The sequence below is a fragment of the Mastigoproctus giganteus genome, chromosome 10 (genome assembly GCF_048544385.1).
Source record: "Mastigoproctus giganteus isolate SK-2022 chromosome 10, ASM4854438v1, whole genome shotgun sequence".
Taxonomy (NCBI): Eukaryota; Metazoa; Arthropoda; class Arachnida; order Uropygi; family Thelyphonidae; genus Mastigoproctus; species Mastigoproctus giganteus.
In genome coordinates this window covers 171,027,303-171,050,023 of record NC_143584.1, presented here as the reverse complement: position 1 = coordinate 171,050,023, position 22,721 = coordinate 171,027,303, and the positions used below count along the sequence as shown (strand labels likewise).

The window sequence follows — 22,721 nt, the reverse complement described above, 5'->3', positions numbered from 1 at the left end:
AATTCTATGATCTGGTCTTCTCAATGGAAGCATCTTCAACGCAAAAAAAAAAAAAAAAAAAAAAAAAAATTCTCAATCAAATATGATGATCATGCTTATTATTTTCTTTTTGACTTGCATTTATTATGAATTTGTCCTACATGGTCAAATAGTGAACCAGGAATACTACAGAGCCTGTGCAACATGATTCAGAGTAAATGGAAGTGAGATTTTATGAAATCAGCACTTGCATCATGACAACACTTCTGCACACTGCACTTTCCATTAAAAAAATTCTTGTGCAGAAAATTCTTCTCCATCACCATGGTTCCCCATCTACCATATCACCAGGTTTAGCTCTCTGCAGCTTTTTTTCCCCAAGCTAAAGCTCTTCCTTGAAAGGTTACAGATTTGCAATGCCTTAGCAAATGATCAGAACATGATACAGGAACTATTAGCAATTACACAAGAATTGTGAGGAATAAGTTACAGAAGAAATGGAATCAGTGTATAGAGGGTCAAGGAGATATTCATAGCTAGATTTATTTCCCAAATATTAGTTCAGTCACCAGATCTTTCAGTCACATCTCACACCATAGAACACCCACAACACTTTTACAGCCATGCTCACTTTGCAATATGAATAGTCAGAAAAACTTCACTACAGTTGGGGGAGAGGGTAAAGAATGCCCAGAATTACTTCTGAGAGAACTGTGTATTGTGAACTGTGGAAATGCTTATAAAATGCATGTATTCCCAATACCTACACAGACAGTCCTCTATTTACAAAGCTTCTGTTTATATAATTTCTCTATAACAATTCAATATTTTAAAATACTTTTCAATATGAGCCACAAATTTTGCTACAGTGACACTATGAAAATTGAGTGATGTGTCAGAAATATTTTGAAGGTTTTTATTAAGAAAAAAAAAATATCGCATTTTTCAACATAAAGAAAACCAACAATTCAACTGAAACAGGAACTTCAGTTTTGCAACACACATCACACTTCTAATTTTTATGTACCTCTGCTATAAGTTACTATAGTAGCTATATCACATCAAATACACTTTAAAGGAGTAAAAAAGGGCTAAAAACTTGATAAATATGAAAGTATTTATGAGAACTGTTTGTGGGGGTAAGGCCTTTTTTTCATATACACCTTATGTAATCTACAATTTTTATGAACGTGTGTGTTTGTGTGTGTTAGAATGCCAGAAAAGTAGATTAATACAATTCTTATAAAAGTATGAATGTGTGTCAGTTGCCACCAAATAGCGAATCTAAGAACATTGTTTAAATAGCAATGCCATTATTATTAATCCTGTACAACTATTACCAATACTTAAAGATCAAGAAACATGAGATACACAAGAAAATAAGCAGCGTGTGTACCCTTGTAAACAAGAAAGATGTTTTATTTTATGTGAAAACATCTATGGCAGCACTAGAGTAAAACCGTTTAAATTTTTGAACTGTTTGATCGAAACTTACTTACTAACACTATTTAGAAGGTTAACATTGATCAAAATCTTGAGAAGCAAATTTTATTAAACTGCATTTTATTTCGAGGGTACAGCTCTAAAACTGTGTTCGCAGGCCGGCCGCTAGTTAGTACACAGGACCAAACCTATTGGTAACTCTCTAGGAGGCTTCTGGATCAGCTAGTGTATAATCTTGCTACCTCTACTCTGCCAGATAGTGACTGGAGGGAGTCTGAGTAGTGGGTACGCAGGGAGCATTGTCGAGGCCACGTTATGTCAAGGATCTCTGTATATTCTCACCATGTGTATGCCATATCCAAATATTTCAAAACTTCATACAGCATGTCCCACCCACTTTTTCTTACCATCGAATACACCATGAATTCTCAAACTAATAGAGCAAGCTTATCTGCAAAAAGATCTAAACCTCCCAAGCACTTCCTAATACATTTCACAAATATACGTGGTCTCAATTCAGATCTCAACGACGTCCATTTCCACTTGCAGTCTACCAAACCCCATGTACTTTTTCTGACAAAATCTCAGTTATCGGTTGATTTAACAACTGCTCATCTCAGATGCCCAAATTATTCGCTGTATGATTCCTTTCACCTCAAAGGTGGTACTTGTGCATATGTCCGTTCTGATATTCCTTATCAGAGACTTGGCAATTTGGAATCTACTCTCTTTGATCTTCTCTGGCTTAAAATCTCTCTACCTCATTGTGTCAAATTCATCTGTTGTCTCTACCGTTCTCCCAACTCCACTAATCACTTGGAGCTCTTTGACTTCCTCTCTTTGCAACTTGACTTTCTCCAGTCCAACTTTCCTAACAGTGAGGTAATTTTCCTTGGTGATTTCAATGTTCACAACTCCAGCTGGCTTCCATTTTCTAGTCATACCGACACAGCTCGTCGAGATGCTGAGGCTTTTGCAATTACTAATGACCTTGCACAGATTGTTCATTTACCTACAAGAATACCGGATAATCCTAATCATTCAGCCAACATGCTTGACCTGTTTCTCACAAACAACCCATCTAAGTACACGGTCGAAGTGAGAGGTCATTTAGACACTTCAGATCACAACTTGGTGATTGTCTCTTCTCCAATGAAGCCTTTATCTCGTGGCTATTCTCAACCTCGTGTTGTTTGGCATTACAAGAATGCAAAATGGGATGACCTGCGAGATTTCTTTTCTTTGGTCGGATTACTGTTTCAAAACTTCTGATGTCAACGTTTGCTCAGATCGTGTCAGTGAAATAATTCTTGCAGGAATGGAATCCTTTATCCCACACTCCACTTTAAAATCTCGTTCTTTATCTAAACCTTGGTTTTCCAATAAATGTGCTAACTCTGTTCAAGAGAAGAATGTTGCATATCGTAATTGGCTTGTTTCTAATTCTTCAGTTTCATTTTCTACCTACACCAAAGCTCGCAACAATTGTAAAGCAGTTATTAATCAGTCCAAACTAGAGTTTGAACAGGCCAAGAGTAGAAAACTTGCTTCTTGCCCTAATGGTAGCCGAGCATTCTGGTCCCTTGCCAAAGCTATTGGCCGCAACTTTTGCCCATCTCTGTTCCCACCTCTGTCCAAACCAGATGGTTCTGTTGTCACTTTAGCCAAGGATAAAGCTGACCTGCTAGCATCCCATTTTAGTTCCAACTCATATATTAATGAACTTGGTAAAACACCTCCCACCATTCCCTACATGCTCCATTCAATGCCTCCTGTGGTATTCCGTCAAAAGGATGTCAGAAAGATTTTGACAAATCTTGATGCTAAGAAAACTCCAGGTCCCGATGGTATTTCTCCACTTGTTCTCAAAACCTTTGCTCCTGAACTTACTCCTATTCTTTGCCGCCTTTTTTCACTTTCTTATTCCAAAGGTGTTTTTCCTTCTGCTTGGAAATTTGCTCATATCCAGCCAGTTCCTAAAAAGGGTGACAAATCCCTCCCGTCCAATTATCGTCCCATTGCAATTACTTCTATTCTTTCTAAAGTAATGGAGAAATCAATTAACTACCTAGAAACTTTCTGTCTGATCAACAATTGCCAGTATGGATTCCGTCAGTGTCGATCCACTGGTGATATTCTGGCTTATGTTACCCATTTATGGACTAATTCAATGGAAAGTTTCGGTGAAACACAAGTAGTTGCTCTTGACATCTCAAAGGCTTTTGATCGTGTTTAGCATAAAGGTCTTCTAAACAAGCTTCTATCTTATGGTTTGCCAACTGTTTTTAGTAATTGGTTATCCAGTTTTCTCTCTGAACGCTCACTGAGGGTGATGGTAGATGGCTCTGTCTTCTAACTTCTCCACTAATGCCGGTGTCCCCAAGGTTCAGTTCTTTCCCTCACTCTTTTCCTCTTGTATATTAATGACCTTCTTCCATTGACTGGAAATCCTAACCATAATTTTGCCGATGATAGCACATTGCATTCCACTTTCCATTTTGAGAAACCTTGTCCTGCTCAATCAGCTTCAACTTCTCGAAAATCTGCTACCAATTCCTTAAATGCCGATCTTCAGGTAATTCTCCAGTGGGGCAAAGACAATTTAGTTGATTTCAACCCTTCTAAAACTCAGTCTTGTCTTATATCTCGCAAAAAGGATTCTTCTGCTCCTATGCTTATCTTTAGTGACACTCCGATTTCTAGGCAAAATGATATATCTCTTTTGGGGATTACCCTGACGTCTAATCTCTCTTGGCACAAGCACATTACAAATATTGCTTCTTCTGCATCTAAAAAACTTGGTTTTCTCTTTCGTTCTCGGCGTTACTTTTCTTCCAAACAGCTGCTCACTCTGTATAAATCACAAATCCGTCCTGCCATGGAATATTGTTTCTACATCTGGGGTGGTGCCCCCAAAACCTCTCTCAGGCTTCTTGATTCCATTCAGAAGAGGGCATTTAGGTTAATTAATGACTCCTCTCTAACAGAGTCTCTCCACTCGCTGTCTCATAGATGTACTGTTTCTGCTGCATGCCTCTTCTACAGATACTTCCATGGGCACTGTTCTTCTGAATTGGCTTCTATAATTCCCGCTCTCTCTTTCAAAACAGTCCGAACACGTGCTGCCAACATCCATTTACTGTCCAACTTCAAACTCACAGAACCAACTTTTCATCTTCGTTTATTCATTCAACTGCCGTTTTCTGGAACAACCTTCCTTCATACGTATTTCCTGAAAATTACAGTCTACAGAAGTTCAAGTCCAATGTCAACAAATATCTTCTTTCGTCTTCTCAACCTCCAACCCAAACACGGTACTAAGTACTATAGGTTCTAACACCTCTCGTGTTTGGGGTTTACATTAACAAAAAAAAAAAAAAAAAAAAATTTGTATAATATTCTTTTATTCTTGCATAATATTACTACCTGCTTCTTATTCTACAAATCAACGTTAGGGACTGAGTTGGCATCATTTAGGAAGTGACGTCATTTCCATATAACTTACTTTACTAAATCAACTACTTACTCTACCAAATCAACATTAGTATCTGAGTTAGCATCATTAGTGCCATTTAGGAAGTGACGTCATTTGAGTCATTTAAAATCTAACAGCCACCTAATAGGAAGTGACATACCGATTCCTTAAATGGAATCGGTATGTCACTGTCTTCGGGTATTTCTCCAGTGGGGTAAAGACAACTTAGTCGATTTCAACCCTTCTAAAACTCAGTCTTGTCTTATATCTCGCAAAAAGGATTCTTCTGCTCCTATGCTTATCTTTAGTGACACTCCAATTTCTAGGCAAAATGATATACAGGCTGGCCTTGATTAACGCGATTAATTCGTCCCGCTAGCGCATCACGCAAAATGGAAACACATTAATCGAATATAATAATCAATAGGAAAAATTATAATTGGTCCTTGACCTTCTGGAATGTCCATAAAGAATTTTAAAAATACCTTTTAAATAACTTTTTAACTGTATACAATGTAAAAGATAATGAAAATAATTATCGAATTAAATGTTTATTGCATAAAACAGCGGTTCCCAAACTGTGCGCCGCAGAATATTTTAAATTTTCGATGGAAGCAGAGTGATACTCAACATCTGTCGGACACTGCGCGAACTACTAGCTTGAGGTAGTTCAGTTTCAACATTTCTTATTAAGTTGTTTGGACCTAACTACTAAACGGAACTGTTAGGTATTTCTTTTGGTCTAGGTGCGCCGTGAAAAAATTACTGAGACACTAAGGGTGCCATGAACCCAGAAAGTTTGAGAACCTCTGATATAAAATACACAATGAAGAAATGACTGTTGCGGAAATATCTGAACAGTGTTGACTTTCTCTTTTCATCAATCAATTTCCGATAGCCGACAATCTTCTCTGGGTCCTGGCGAAATAAATATCGCAGAGAACCTCACACCTCTTGTTTGAGGTTCTCTGCGATAAGAAAGATTTCATCTAGGTCTTTTACCGTTATCTCCTTCGTCCTTCATGGTAACATTTTCATCTGGCTCATTTAAAAATTAGAATTTTTAAATGAAAGTCTGCATTGACTTTATTAGCAGATGGAACACACCGAGGTGGGCAGCAGGCAAATGTTTATTTACTGCCTGTCCGACACGCGGTAAGCTTAACGTGTGATTCAAATCTTTTTCAACTATCGCATAAAAAAAAAAAAAAAAGATCGCATTAACTGGAAATTTTCATTGTGTAAAGTGAAAAGTGGTATAATTCTTTTAAATAGCGGTAACTGAAACACGCTTTAATCGAACTCGCGTTATGCGAGGCCTGGCTGTATCTCTTTTAGGGATTACCCTGACTTTTAATCTCTCTTGGCACAAGCACATTACAAATATTGCTTCCTCTGCATCTAAAAAACTTGGTTTTCTCTTTCGCTCTCAGCGTTACTTTTCTTCCAAACAGCTGCTCACTCTGTATAAATCACAAATCCGTCCTGCCATGGAATATTGTTTCCACATCTGGGGTGGTGCCCCCAAAACCTCTCTCAGTCTTCTTGATTCCATTCAGAAGAAGGCAGTTAGGTTAATTAATGATTCATCTCTAACAGAGTCTCGCCACTCACTGTCTCATAGACATACTGTTTCTGCTGCATGCCTCTTCTACAGATACTTCCATGGGCACTGTTCTTCTGAATTGGCTTCTATAATTCCCGCTCTCTTTTTCAAAACAGTCCAAACACGTGCCACCACCAGCCAACATCCATTTACTGTCCAACTTCAAACTCACAGAACCAACTTTTCATCTTCCTCATTCATTCATTCAACTGCCATTTTCTGGAACAACCTTCCTTCATACGTATTTCCTGACAATTACAGTCTACAGAAGTTCAAGTCAGGCACCTCCGTAGCCAGGTGGGAAGGAGCAGCAGTGCGTAGCACAGGCTTCTTGATTAGACCGGGGTTTGAGACCGTCACCACCAAATACGGAGGATGTGGAAAGGTCAGGGAATGACCACTGCATATCCCAGAGCAATATTGCCTTAGTTGCTAATGCTCCTAAAAAAAAAAAAAAAAGAACAAGTCCAATGTCAACAAATATCATCTTTCATCTTCTCAACCTCGAACCCAAGCACGGTACTATAGGTTTTAATACCTCTCGTGTTTGAGGTTTACATAAAAAAAAAAAAAAGTATACTGACACTAAAAATTTTAAATGACATTCTTCCTATCCATCTGCATCAATCCAGTCCGTTACTGCTTGAAAATTTCAATGAATTTTGGCATGTAAGAAATAATGTAAACCCAATAACTTTTGTCTTCTAGAATTGCAGTTCCTAAACAGGCAGTACACACTTTAACATTATTCATACATTTGCAACAGCAATTTGCCTGTTAATCAACAACTTTAGCAGAAAGGTCGCAATGTTTTATTATTTTCTAAACTGAAATTTCAAATAATACAAAAAATAGTTAACAATAAATAATAACAAAAACGACGACATATAGATTCCTCACTAGGCAGTCTAGAGGAATTGCTTTGTTCTTATCAGAAGCAGGCACACGATGCAACACATCCATGAATTGCAGACTAATATTAATAGAATTCCTGCCCACCACATCTGATAAGTACTGCTTCATTACACAATAAAAAATGCATTGTAATTACAATAATATTATCTAACTCAACTTTCATTAAAATAAAAAAAATAATAAAAACTTACCATCCCCTGTAAGTTCCAAACAAAATAATTAGGAGAACAGCTTGGAACATTTTTCCTAAATTTTTGCCACATGCAAAAGTGACTTATTGCATTGAGTATGGAAAACACAGCAGAAGCAGGTTCCTGAATTCCCCCAAGTCTAATAAAAGGCCACTATCAAAGAGCATAAAATATTATAAACAAAAATATATACGTGCACATATTGTTTCTAAATTATGCCAACAAAATTCTACATACCAAAAAAGTTCTTATAAATGTGTCCAAAAATGCTTCCTTTTTGTGTATTTGAAGTGATAGGTAAAAAGGGTTTTAAAAATCTAAAAACATTATAGGAAGGTACTAGTTCCAAATTAGTGGAACATGTACCTCTCAGTTTTCCACTGGAACATGTTATTCCAGCATGATTGTTTCCCCATCCACTTCAGCATGGTGATGCATAACCATCTGACTGCAATGCACTAGGAAAATAACTGGAAACAGTGATCCTGTGTCATCGTTGGCACAGTCCACCTGACCTGACTCTGCTGGATTTCTTTTGATGGGAACCGAGGCACCTCAAGATCCTGGTTCACGAAACATCCGTGGAATGCAAAAAAATAATAATAATAATAACCTAGTCCTCTCTGCATTCAGGATGTCTGCAATTCAATTTGGAACACACCTGGTTTTTCTGAACATGCAAACCAGTCAGCACTGCATCAATGCAGGTTGTCTTTCCGAGTTTGAGGCTACCACTGGGAGCAGATTTAATGTTCACCAAACACTGTATAAAGGCATTTAAAAACCTGTATTAGAGATAACTAATTACATTCACTTTTCCTTGTATAAAGCTCATAGCACAACTGTTAAAAGTGTTCTTGTCCAATGCTTTTCAAACACATAAAAGAAGAGCATAACTGAGAAAAGGAGAAATTCTGGATATATATAACTTGTTTATTTGTTTTGGTATTTCATAGAATTACACCTATACTTTTGTTAGTGAAACTTAGATACACCCCTCTATACATGCAAGAAAGCAAGCTTATGCAGCATCAGCCATATACATGCACATATATACATATATGTAATATACTCGTATAAAACTATATTTGCTTGGAACCACTAAATTGTGGAATGCTATTAATAATGATTGAAGTGAGTTTTAAATTTAATGAAAGCCTTATATTCCAAGTTTTATTCTTATTTTATATTATTCTAAAAATCCAGTTTTCTGGTGCAATGTCACATCATATAACGAGAGAAACAGAAAATACATAAACTTGAAAAAACAACTTGTGCTTTACTTTTATACATCCAAAATCATACCAAGGAAACTCAAATATGGAGTGCTTGGTAAACAAGTTTAATTTTATCCAATTATTTCTAAGAAATTGTGACAAGGGATAAACAAAAAAAAAAAAACATGTCAACAAAAAAAATGTTCTAGTTATGAGCATAAGCTAGGTGGAAGACAGTAGAATATCACAACAAACACTGCACTTTTAACATTCCTAGTTTAATAAATTAAAAAAAATAAAAAATTAAAAAGATGGGCTCTTACCCATGGTCAGTTCACTCATACCAATGCTGATATTCTCACAATTTTCCTTAGTATTACAGTATTTCAAAACAGACAGAGTTTAAATAGTTTAAACAGTCAGAGTTCATCATAGTTTAAAAAAAATTCTAAAATTACACTTGAATTTATAGTCAAAATCAGCAAGCAGAGTCTGTTGTGAGCTTGGATGAATGGGAATACGTTGTAAAAAACACACAGACCACAAATTCACAAGGGAAAAAATAACTATCTTGATTTAGGCAGGAAGTCAGTATGTACGTAGCTGTATGTTTCCTGACTTAAACAATTAATTCCATGATCATTACATAATGGTGTTCTCTCATGTTTGAGAAATCTTGTTTTTCTGAATTAGCAGTTGCAATTCCACATCTTTCTTCCAGATAATCCAAACACATGCATTACTTGGTCATTAACTATTAAAAGTTCGACTCAAAACTAACTTTTCCTTTATCCCTTCTACTCCTGTTCTTTTCAATTTGCTTTTGTATTTTCTAAAAACTAGATGACAGAAGTTGAAGTTCAACATCAACATGTAGTAGTAGTAGTAGTAGTGGCACTTGATGCAAGAAAGCAAGTGTAGGAGCTTATGCAGCATCAGCCAAAAAAAAAAAAAAAAAAAAAATCACACCATACCCTCCAATTGCCTGTCCAGTTCCTCCTTAAATTTATTTAACCTATCAACTTCCACAACGACAGATGGAAGTTTGTTCCAGCAATTAACCACCCGCTGGCTAAAGGCAAATTTCCGCACATCTATTCTACATCTATCCTTTCTTAATTTGAACTTATGTCCCCGTAGGTTCGTATTCTGAACAAGTGGGAGGATCCCATCAGAATTCAGCGTGCTCAACCCATTCAAGGCCTTATAGACCTCAATCAGATCACCGCGCAGGTGCCTAGTCTCCAGCCACTGCAATTTGCAGAACTTAAGCCTCTCTTGGTAAGAGGATCCCTTCATTCCCCTCACCAATCGTGTTGCTCTTCTCTGTACACGCTCAAGCAAATCTACATCCTTCCTAAAATGAGGCCTCCAGACCTGTACGCAGTACTCAAGGCGTGGCCTGACCATTGCCTTATACAGAGGGACAATCACCTCCTTTTCCCTGCTAGCAAAATTCCTATATATCATTGACAAAACCCCATGACCTGCCCTAGCAGCCTGTCTACATTGCTCAGAAAACTTCATATCTGACTGCACAATTACTCCCAGGTCTTTTTCATTTTCTACCACCTTAAGTGTAGTACCACACAGTTGGTACGTTTCTCTGGGGTTACTTCTACCCATATGCAGTACTTTGCATTTGTCAAGGTTAAACTTCAGTTGCCACTTCTTAGCCCATCTGCCCAAATTATCTAGATCCTGTTGCAGTAGCACACTGCCATTACTGTCATTAACAACCCTGCCAACCTTCGTGTCATCTGCAAACTTCGACATTAAGCCTGATATACCTTCATCAATATCATTGATAAATATACAAAACAACAGTGGACCCAACACCGAACCCTGTGGGACTCCACTAATAACATTAGTCCACGAAGAGCAGCACCCATTGATTACCACCCTCTGTCTTCTCCCACTTAACCATCCTTTTATCCATTGTAGCAACTTACCCTTAATACCATTCTGCTCCAATTTGTACAGTAGTCTTCCATGCGCAACAGTGTCAAAAGCTTTCCTGAAATCCAAGTATATGATATCAAAATTATTTTTTGCATCCAGTTCCTTTGTGACCACATCATAATAACCAATCAAATTTGTCAGACAAGACTTTCCCTTAACAAACCCATGCTGTGTCTGAATTTTTGCTGCAGTCTTGTCTAGATGTAGTTGATGTCTTGTCAACCTTCAACCTACTCATGATATCAGAGGACTATAGTTCTGGTCCTAATATCTTTCATGTCACAAAAAAAAAAAAAAAAAAAAAGAAGAAATCTACTTACATATAAGTGTGCTAAACATGATATTTTTTGCAGTCTCCCATTTGCAAATTTATTATAATTGATTTGTAGATTGTATTGCACTTTATATATTATGTACATGTGTATCCAGTCTGTTTTGCGTGTTTTATAGATTGAAAAACCACGAATAACTTCGGGAGAAAATCCCTACTCCCTCTACCTGAGATCAGCTAATTGCGTCACCATTTCATTAAGCCTTTAATAATTTTTCCAGTCTCTAATGGGATTGAAGAGTCAAAACAACTATACTGACACAGATAACTTTTTAAGCTTACCTTTCCATGAAACTGTGGGACTGTGTGTCCATTCTTCTTAAACACCTGCACGGTATGCCACATACAATGATATTTACATTCATCATGGCAATCCCAGTGCAATAATGATAAATGCCATGGGCGATTTGCAATAAAATGAGCAAAGCCTGTCGCATCCGAACAATTATGGGCAGTACACCAACGCAAACATGCTTGATAAACATCGGAGCGGTCCCCATGCGATCCAACAGCAATTTTTACCATGCACATAATAAACACTACAAATGAAATGCATGGCACACTCCAGATATGTCTGGGCATTAAAAATTACGCTATTTCCTTAAGGCCAAAAATAGCATTTCTAATGATGACATGTGCAATTTTAAAAAGTGGCATTTTTAATATTTATGGGGCTAAATAAGAGACAGTACCCATGATGTTATTTGAGAATATGAAATTCATGTCGAATTATAAGATTTTCTAAATTATTACAAGTAAATGTTTCACAATATTTGATATTCTTTTAAAATTTTTAAAATAAAAATCATAGAGGCTACTGATATGTTAGAGAACTCAGCTGAACAAGCAAAGGTTTTCGAAAGTTATAATATATTTTTAAATACAAAATAAATCGGTATATAAAGATAAACATAAAAATTGAAACGATCTAACAAAAGTTGAAAAGTAAGCCGAACGGTTAAAAATGGTTAAATGCGTAAATTAGATAAACAAAAACCTTAATAATAAATATTAGCCTAGATTATCTAAGGCAAATGCTCGATATGATCAAAACAAGTTCAGAAACTGAAAAAAGCCAAGTAAATACTACGAGCGACTGTCCAATTCGTTTGCATATATAGTGCCCTTTACTCATGTTCAATCCCTACAAACATTCAAAACACCAGATACAATCGTCCAACCAATCAAGAATCTATAACACACCCATAACACTCTAAGTCACATGGCATTGCACATCAACGTCCAAGAAAATTAAAACAGCATAGAACGCCACCAATATCCTTTGCTTTTTGCTTCCCTAAATGTATAAATAAAAAATAAATAAATATTTATTTATCATCAGTTCTCATCGAGGTTGTGTCCTCTTGTTTGTTGGTTCAATTTGGTACCAGGGGAAGAAATTGATTTATTTTTGTACCATGGCATATCTTATGATCAATAAGGTCATATTAAGAGAATTAAAAAAAAAAAAAAATCCAAGTTTTCAGAAGAAAAACCATAAAACTTCTCCAGAGACATATAACTCAATCACGAAATTAGTACAGGGCAAGTTCGATGTAACGTATCTCTTCAAACCGAGGTTTCCCGAATATACTACGGGTGTGATCATGCCCCCAAAAATTAATTATAACAAAAAGTAGTGTGTTCAAATTACAACTTTTATATTGGAAACTGGAAAAAGTGAAACTGTATATACTCATATTCACTGTGGACCATGCTACAGTATTTCCAATAGAAGAAATTAGGTAAAAATTGTCTATATATTCTCTTCGATATATTCAATACAGTATAAACAACAGGACTGACCTGTCAGAAATTACTTAATGTAGACACCCAGTCTCTTCCCTCAGCTAGAGATGCAATAAAAGAGTGAAAACGATAAATGCACACAGCTACTTCTGGAGGGAAATATGACTACCATTAATCAAAATAATAATAATTATTATTATTGCTCTTATATTATTTCTCCCTGATTTGGGGTTCCACCTCATGACGGATATTGCTACAAAGTGCACAGGGTGGTTGTTGTTATATCTGGTATTACTGTTGCTCGAGAGACTCTCTGACTATTCTACAGGTTTTCAGGATTGCGACTTTCTGAAGTTCCTTGTAGGTGTTCGCTGGGAGACCTATACCTATTGATGCTAGGCTGTTATGTAGGGTGTTTGGCACCATATCTGTGGTTGACACGATGATCGGGATGGTCCTTTCTTGTTGCATTGGTCGCATCTCTTTGATCTTCTGTATTAAATTCGTGAACTTCCTGATTTTTTCCCCATGGGTTTTCTTCAGGTTGCCAGTGTTGGGTACCGCTATGTCAATCAGATAGGTAGCCTTTTCCTTCTTGTCCACAAGGGTAGTGTCCAATCGGTTGTGCGGGATTGTCCTATTAGATATTATGGCGCCCCAGTACAGCTTGTGAGTTCGGGTACCTAGAATTGCCTGGTGTTCGTACTTGTAGAACGGTACGCTTTCTTCGATCAACTGGTATTTCCTTGCTACCTTGTGATGTATTATTCTGGTCACCTGATCATGCCTAGGAGTGTACTCAGTCTGGGTGACATTGCATCTCGCGGTGATGCGTTGGATCGTTTCTGAGTCCAGGTGGCATCGTCGACATGTGTTATCGGACACTCAGGGCTCCTGGCGATGTATTTTCCATAGTTTCTGGTGTTGATTACCTGGTCTTGAATGGTAAACATGAATCCTTCAGTCTCGGAGAAGTGCGTCCCGCTCGTGAGCCATGCATTGGAAACAATTTTATCTATGTGATCTTGATGGAGATCACTGTAGTGTCTGCCATGGATTATCTTCTCTGCCCATCTTTCAAGCTTCGTTTGTAAATCCTGTTTGGGGGGAGAGACTGCTCGCTAAGGTTGAGTGGGGTATACTGCATGTCTATCTTCTTATGCCCTAATTGAGTGCTAACCTGAACGATTCTGGAAGTAATCGTTCAGGTTAGCAATCGTAGTAGTAGTAGTAGTAGTCGCATGTGATGCAAGAAAGCAAATGTATGAGCTTATGCAGCATCAGCGAAAAAAAAAAAAAAAATCACACCATTCCCTCCAAATGCCTGTCCAGTTACTCATTAAATTTATTCAACCTCTCAACTTCCACAACGACAGATGGAAGTTTGTTCCAGCAATTAACCACCCGCTGGCTAAAGGCAAGCGGGTGGTTAATTGCTGGAACAAACTTCCATCTGTCGGGGGGCATAAATTCATTAATTTGAATTTATGCCCCCTTAGGTTCGTAATCTGAACAAGTGGAAGGATCCCATCAGAATTCAGCGTGCTCAACCCATTCAAGGCCTTATACACCTCAATCAGATCACCGCGCAGGTGCCTAGTCTCCAGCACTGCAATTTGCAGAACTTAAGCCTCTCTTGATAAGAGGATCTCTTCATTCCCCTCACAAATCTTGTTGCCCTTCTCTGTACACGCTCAAGTAAATCTACATCCTTCCTAAAATGAGGCCTCCAGACCCGTATGCAGTACTCAAAGCGTGGCCTGACCATTGCCTTATACAGAGAGATAATCACCTCCTTTTCCCTGCTAGCAAAATTCCTATATATCATTGACAAAACCCCATGACCTGCCCTGGCAGCCTGTCTGCATTGCTCAGAGAACTTCATATCTGACTGCACAATTACTCCCAGGTCTTTTTCATTTTCTACCACCTTAAGTGTAGTACCACACAGTTGGTACGTTTCTCTGGGGTTACTTCTACCCATATGCAGTACTTTGCATTTGTCAAGGTTAAACTTCAGTTGCCACTTCTTAGCCCATATGCCCAAATTATCTAGATCCTGTTGCAGTAGCAAACTGCCATTACTGTCATTAACAACCCTGCCAACCTTTGTATCATCTGCAAACTTCGACACTAAGCCTGATATACCTTCATCAATATCATTGATAAATATACAAAACAACAGTGGACCCAACACCGCACCCTGAGGGACTCCGCTAATAACATTAGTCCAAGAAGAGCAGCACCCATTGATTACCACCCTTTGTCTTCTTCCACTCAACCATCCTTTTATCCATTGTAGCAACTTACTCTTAATACCATTCTGCTCGAATTTGTACAATAATCTTCCATGCGCAACAGTGTCAAAAGCTTTCCTGAAATCCAAATATATGATATCAAAATTATTTTTTGCATCCAGTTCCTTTGTAACCACATCATAATATCCTATCAAATTTGTCAGACAAGACTTTCCCTTAACAAACCCATGCTGTGTCTGAATTATTGCTGCAGTCTTGTCTAGATGATCCTGCAATGCATCTTTAACCAGCGACTCCATTATTTTACCCGGAACAGAATTTAAACTAACTGGTCGTTGTTTCTACTTCTACTCAATGAAGTCTATCTGGTGCGTTCCCCTTCCTTGTGGAGCTATTGTCAATCTCTCCACGGCTGACTTAGGGTGGTGTTTGTGTGTCATGGCATCATTGTCCTTGTCTTGCTCATAATATCCTCCAGCTCGGTGTTAGTCCAATCTATGACCAAAATAAATTATTATTATTATTATTATTATTATTATTATTATTATTATTATTATTATTATTATTATTATTATTATTGTTGCTCTTATATTATTTCTCACTGAACGGGTACTGTTACAAAGTACACAGAGTGGTTGTGATGTATAGTATTACAGTTGGTCGAGAAAATCTCTGGTTATTCTACAGGTGTTCAGGATTGCGACTTTCTGGAGTTCCTTGTAGGTGTTCTCTCAAAGACCTACTGCTGCTGGGCTGCTATGTAGAGACTTTGGTACCATAACAGTAGTTGGCATGATGATCGGGATGGTCGATACTTCTTGCATATGCCACATCTCCTTGACCTCACGTCTCAGGTTCGTGTACTTCCTAATTTTTTCCTTATTATTATTATTATATTAGGGGCCATAAATTCAAGTTACCGAGGAAGGGGGGTGATAAGTTTAGATTGGATTGCAGAAATTTTTATTTTAGCCAGCGAGTTGTATTGTATTGTATTGTATTATTATTATTGTTGTTGTTGTTGCTCTAATATTATTTCCCCTGCTTGGGGGATTCCATCCAGGACGGGTACTGCTACCACGTACACAAAGTGGATGTAATTTTGGTGTTACTTTTGGTAGAGGAAATGTCTGACTATCCTACAGGTGTTCAGGATTGTGACTTTCTGGAGTTCCTTGTAGGTGTTCTCTGGGAGTCCTATTGCTGCTAGGCTGCTATGTAGAGTCTTTGGCACCATGCCGGTGATTGACAAAATGAAAGTGGATGGTCGATACTTCTTGCATATGCCACATTTCCTTGACTTCATGTCTCAGGTTCGTGTACTTCCTAATTTTTTCCTCATGGGTTTTCTGGACAATGCTAGTGTTGGGCACAGCTATATCAATCTGGTAAGTAGCCTTTTCCATCGTCTCCACGAGGGCTATCTCAGGTCTGTTGTGAGGGAATGTCTTATCCGTTATTATGGCGTGGTCCCTGTACAGCTTGTGGGTTCGGGTTTGTGGTACTGCCTGGGGCTTCGTACTTTTAGTACGGCACACTTTCTTTGGTCAACTGGCATTTCCTCGCTAGCTTGTGATGTATTATCTTGGCTACATGGTCATGTCTATGAGTGTACTCAGTCTGGGTGATCACCTTGCAACCCGGGGTGATGTGTTGGATCGATTCTAAGACCAGGTGGCATCATCGACGTGTGTCATCTGACATTCCGGGCTCCTTTACGATGTATTTTCTATAGTTTCTGGTGTTCATTACTTGGTCTTGGATGGCCAGCATGAATCCTTCAGTCTCAGGGAACAGCGTACGGCTCGTGAGCCATGCACTGGAAACAATTTTATCTATGTTATCTTGATGGAGATCATTGTAGTGTCTGCCATGGAGTACCTTTTCGGCACAAATTTCTAGCTTCATTTGTACCTCCTGGTTATCCTGTACAAGCCAATATGGTTTCAAACAAGGATGCTCTACAGTTGACGCACTTCAGAATATCCTTACAACTGCGACAAATTCCAATAGAAAATATTTCCTGATTATTGTCATAAACTTTGCTGGGGCGGTCGACTCACTCTCGTGGCCGAGCGTCCTCAGCCGACTAAGACATGCCTGTCTTCCTGGAAACCATAAGAAGCTACCTTACAGCCAGAGAAATAATTGTCAATGCACCATACTGCAGAGTCAAACACCAGGTTTACTGGGATTGTCCCCAGGGCTCGGCACTGGGGCGGCTCCTTTGGAATGTTGTACTTGATGACTTCCTCAACACTAACCCGAATGAAGTTATCTTCCAGGCCTAAGCAGATGATCTGATCCTGGCCGTGTCTGCAGACTGCAGAGCGCAGCTAGAAAATTCTGCAAATCAAGCTCTCTTGATATTACAAAATTGGGCAAGGGATCATAATCTTCAAATCTCTTTAATGAAGACTAATTCCATCTTACTGAAAGGGTCCCTCAGAAGACGTCCACAAATGAAGTTAAAATGAGACCACAATATATTTCACTTCTGAACTGAAATATCTAGGAATTATGAAAATGCTTACATTTTAGCTGTTTTTGATACATCCTCTTGAGCAATCACCTATACTTTTGCTAGTCACTATATGTTTGAAGTAATAAGGCCTTGTTGAAAGTTGTTTTCCCTGATTCTCTTGTATCTTCACAATAGGGAAGCAGTAATCGAGTTTCCATCTCACTTAAACGTCTTAAGACGATTTTCATTTACGATAGATCTGGGTAAAGGGATAATACGCTCTGTCCCATTGAGAATTTACTTGAAGGAAGAAGGAATTCAGGAACAATATTTAAATTCAAAGCCGTCAGTAGCTAAATTAACTTCTAAACATTGAAACCGGCTTCTTCAGAATGAGTAGTAACAGCCTGTTATAACCAGCTTGCCTCATCTAACAAACAATTAGTGTTAACAGAACCAAATTTTAATTTAAGCCGTGATGATTTGACTGTCAGGCGCTCAATAGATAAGATAGGACGGGATGGGAAGATTTCAGTATTAGTGGCTAATTTGACGACCGAACCTCTTCACCTCCCAAAGGGGATGGATATTGTTAACTTAGAAAGCATTAGGAATAATCCAGTTACATTTGCAGGTGAGAAAGGAGGCAAGAAAAAAGTATCTCCTGTGACTTTAAAGGACTTTTACCTCGATCATGTGACAAATGAACAAAGAGACAAATTATCAGACCTATTGTACAAATACAGAGACATTTTCGCTAAATCTCCAGCTCAGCTAGGTGACTCTAAAGTGTTCAAACACCAAATTAAATTGACAGACAATATCCCAGTGAAGCAGATGGTGTATAGAGTTCCTTTTCTGTTGAAAGACGAAGTTCGAAGGCAAGTGAATGACCTTCTACAGTCAAATATCATCGAACCCAGCAATTCACATTATTCAGCTCCTATAGTTTTAGTGAAGAAGAAGTGTGGCACTTATCGTCTCTGTATAGATTTTCACAAGCTAAACGCTAAAACCATTTCCGACAATTTTCCGAACCCTAATATTGCAGAAATTCCGGAAATCTAAGGACAGGCATGTTATTTCAGTTCATTAGACGCAGAGCGGATTTCACCAAATTGAAGTTCACCCTGCAGGTCGTCATAAAACAGTCTTCACCACGGGTGAATCCTTATTCCAATTCTGAAAAATGGGTTTTGGGTTAAAAAACGCCTCGTCTTCGTTTGTGCGCGCTTTGACCTTGACATTGCAAGACCTGCAAAAAGACTCAATCTTTGCCAATCTAGACGATTTGATTGTCGTTTCTTCCGATTTTGATTCCCACCTCACGAAATTCCGGAAAGTCTTTCAGCGAAGGCAAGTGAATTTAAGAGAGTATGACCTTAAATTTAAGCCGAAAGAGTGTGAGTTCCTGAAAGAACAGCTCAAGTATTCAGGTCACTCAGTCAGTGGAGAGGATAATCGTCCGGATCCAGCTAATGTCGTTGCAATTCGAGACTGTCGACGGCCAAGGGCAGTCAAACAAGTCTGATCATTCCTTGGAATGGCAGGATTTTATAGGAAGTTCATACCAAATTACGCTGAAATCGCATGTCCATTGACCCAACTTACCAAAAAGGATACACCCTTTGTTTGGAACATTTCCACTAAACGAGCTTTCAATATAATATAAATGAAAATAGACCAGCTAAAAAATGTTTTGACAACGCCACCGCTGTTGGTTTATCCGGATTTTTCAAAATCGGTCTTGGTTTCGTCGGATGCCTCATCGTTTTGCATTGCGGCATGTTTGGAATTACAGGTGGATGAGAATTTCAGACAGCCAGTCACCTATGCTTCTAGGCTCCTAAAAAATCTGAAATTATGCATAGTATGACAGAAAAGGAAGCGTTGGCTACAGTTTTCGCAGTTATGCAATTTAGACCTTTACTGGTGTCCAATCATTTCACACTAATAACGGTCCATCAACCATTGACTTCTTTGCTCAACTTGAAAAATCCCTCTCCATGATTGGCATGATGGAGTATGCTATTGCAGGAATATGACTACAAAATTGTTTACCGTCCCGGTAAAGTGCACTCAAATGCAGACTTTCTTTCTCGACCAGTGTTAGAGTAGGATGAAAAACAGAGTAGACCAAAGAAATCTAAGACTACAGAGTTAGCCGGTCCCATATCAGCCAATCTAACCATGGAAACTCACACAGTATGCCCCAAATTTGTAGAAAACATTATAGACCAATTGGATGTTTTGCATGTGACACACTAGCTACCCTTACTTTTCAAGCATTTTCAAAATGCCTATCTGGAACAGTTTTGGTAAGCTTTCAAAGTATATTAGTGGTCACAAGGTCAGTTAGATTAACACAAGAAACAACCACCTACTCTATCCAGTTCAAGACAGATATCAAATGTCACAATGAGAATCTGTCTTGTTGCCAGAACCATTACAGCCTGCAAAGACTTAGAATTTGGTTTAGAAGACCGAGCATTACAAGTTAGCCACCCTAACTTTTCACAGGTGTCCTACATGTCTAGTTTCGTACCAAAACAATCACCTTGGTCAGTATGAATTCATCAATTCATTGATGGAGGATTCATTTTTTGGATAAAGATACCTATTATGTTCCTCTTAATGGTTTTATTAGGAATATTAGTAGTTTCATCCTGTATCGCCTGTCCTCGCAAATAGTGCAAGTTTTTTTTTTACTTGAGAAGGAACGAAAGTGAATCGAGAATGAAATATTTGTGACAGAAAGCAAGAACGTCAAGGATGAAAGAGAAGAATATCTGAGATGTGTAGATGTCAAAAGTGGCTCTTGTTCGTTTTTTCTCTCTCTCTCTCTCTCTCTCTCTCCTGTCTAAAAGGAAAGTATGAGTGGGGAAATAATGGATAAAAGGTATCATTTTCTTGCTTGTTAGTCATTTTCTTTTTACTTCTCTTCCCCACTCATAGCAGCGTCAATGATATTCTGCCGGAAGTTGTGTGGAATTATAATTGCATTGTGGACCTACCTCCTTGCACCATTTCAATAGTGGCGGGGGGGGGCTAAGCCCTCCAAAAATCAAGACCAAGTGCCCAGTCAGCAACACCTGCCAGCAAGGACGCATACCTACAAAAGGAAATGCCATGCGTACTACAGTAAACCCCCACTATTCACGGGGGTTACGTTCCTGAGAAATGCCACGAATACCGAAAACGTGAATACTGAATAATGGCTCCCATAGTAATAAAGGGGTTCCATTCCAAAGTATAAAATATATAAGAAAAACTAGTCTAAAATTTTGTCTATGTATGTATTATATGTACCTTCATAATATGACTATGAACATAGACAGTACATAGTGAAATGCAAGCATAAGGCATCGAAATGAAAATAAGAAACAATTTAATATTAACTGTAATATTTATTAGAAATTTAGAACAAATCTTTCAATCCAGTGCTTTTGCTTTAGATAAAAAACTTATTCCGCCAGTTTTATCACCAGTTTCGCTAAAGTGTTGATAAAGGAGTTTTGCCTTTTTCACGAATGATAAGTGAACTTAACGGAATTTTATTTTGAGTTAGGTCTTCTATCCACAGATTTAAAGCTTTTCCATTTTCCTAATTTAACATCACGAGTTACAGAGCAAATTTTTGAAGCAATTAGCGTGTTTTCACGAACACTATGGCGGATTTTTTCTTCCGATTTTTTGATTGATCGTACAATTGACTCATTGATTTTATATTGTTTTGCCACTGAGGAGACACTTTCACCATTAGAAATTTTGTCTAATAACTCAATTTTATTCCCCAATGTCATCACCTTCTTTGATATTTTCACATTTCCCTTGTTATTCGTAGCCATATTTTTGTACGGGTTAGAAAGAACTTGTCCAAATAAAGTCACTTTCTTCCATTAACACAGTCGAAAAAGTCTGTTTTACACTGCAAAACGGTAGATTTATCACTTTTGTAAGCATATCAATTAATAAATTGATAAATTTATTCAATTTATAAGCATATAAATTAAAAGCAGACAAAACCTTCCATGGCAAGTGCATAACACATACTGAACAAGGATTAGCGAGAAACATCCACACTCGCGATTTTGTCGCCCCTCTCCCCCACCCACTGAGCACTGTTTTGACCGGAAAAGATAATTTTAGCCACGCCCATGTTTTTTTATGGCAGAAAATGTTCACGGCACTTTAAAATTCGCATTTTTTAGGTTTCATTTTATATTAAATCAGCGACCACCGCAAATAGCGGCGGTTTACTGTATACTCGAAATATGCGTATCCCTCGCCGTGCTTCAAGCCAATACCAAGGAGTTTTCCTTAACTGGAAGGGGAGGTCCAGGTTTCAGCCAACCACATTGCATCATTACCACCCCCATTTCCTCCGACGCCCACGAAGCCTTTCCTGACTCCATCGTTATTCCCAAAGTGCCCCCGTAGAGCATTCGAAGTTCCTTTTGTCCATTGGGTATTCATTGACATAGCTTTTGCTGAGTGTACAGAGGGAGTTTCAGTGGCCAAAGAGATAGCCGTTTTAGGTTGGGAAGGCCAAGGGGTTGCTCTGACCCCCAACTCAGGAATTTATAATACCCGTCGCCTTGGGTCATAGCTAAGCGAAACCACAAAACCCTATCAAGCAATACTGACTCAGAGCGCTGAGTCAAATTTTTAGAAGAAAACCTCGCACTTAGGTCGGTTGTGAATATACTAATTTTCTCCTGCCCCAGTAGAAAGTGCCTCCCAGCACCAAAAGAACATATCTTTCCCTGTCCATGGAACCACCCGACTGAGGATCGTGTGGTATACTACACCAACATATATGCTCAGTGGCTGGAGGTAATGGAACTAGTGAAGGCTAGACCAATTGTGGAACAAACGGAATGGTGGGAATGATTTTTCCTGGAATTAGTCATCTAATGAAATATTCAAAGAAGACCATGAGAAGAGGGAAGAACGAATCCGTCCTCCCAGACAAAGGAAAACATTTAAAAAAAAAAGAGAAGGGGAATTTATGCTTAAGATGTGACTTAAATGTATTATCAATTGACAGTCAGAAGAAGAAGAAGAACTCTTTATTGCATACAAAACGCACATGCCGTACACAATACCTTTCACGGCTACAAGCCAGGGG

At 38.3% G+C, this 22,721-nt stretch overlaps 1 protein-coding gene across 1 annotated transcript in view; it reads right to left on the bottom strand.

Annotated features, from left to right (window-relative positions):
- PGAP3 (Per1-like protein PGAP3) overlaps positions 1-11,775 on the bottom strand; it is a 73,349-nt gene extending 61,574 nt beyond the window's left edge. Inside the window, exons 1-2 of the mRNA XM_090382817.1 lie at positions 11,402-11,775; positions 7,610-7,762 (exon numbers count right to left, since the gene is read on the bottom strand). Coding sequence (XP_090238943.1) covers positions 7,610-7,762; positions 11,402-11,701 — 453 coding nt within the window. The 5' untranslated portion in view covers positions 11,702-11,775. The remainder of the gene's footprint in view (positions 1-7,609; positions 7,763-11,401) is intronic.
- Between the last annotated feature and the right edge of the window lie 10,946 nt (positions 11,776-22,721).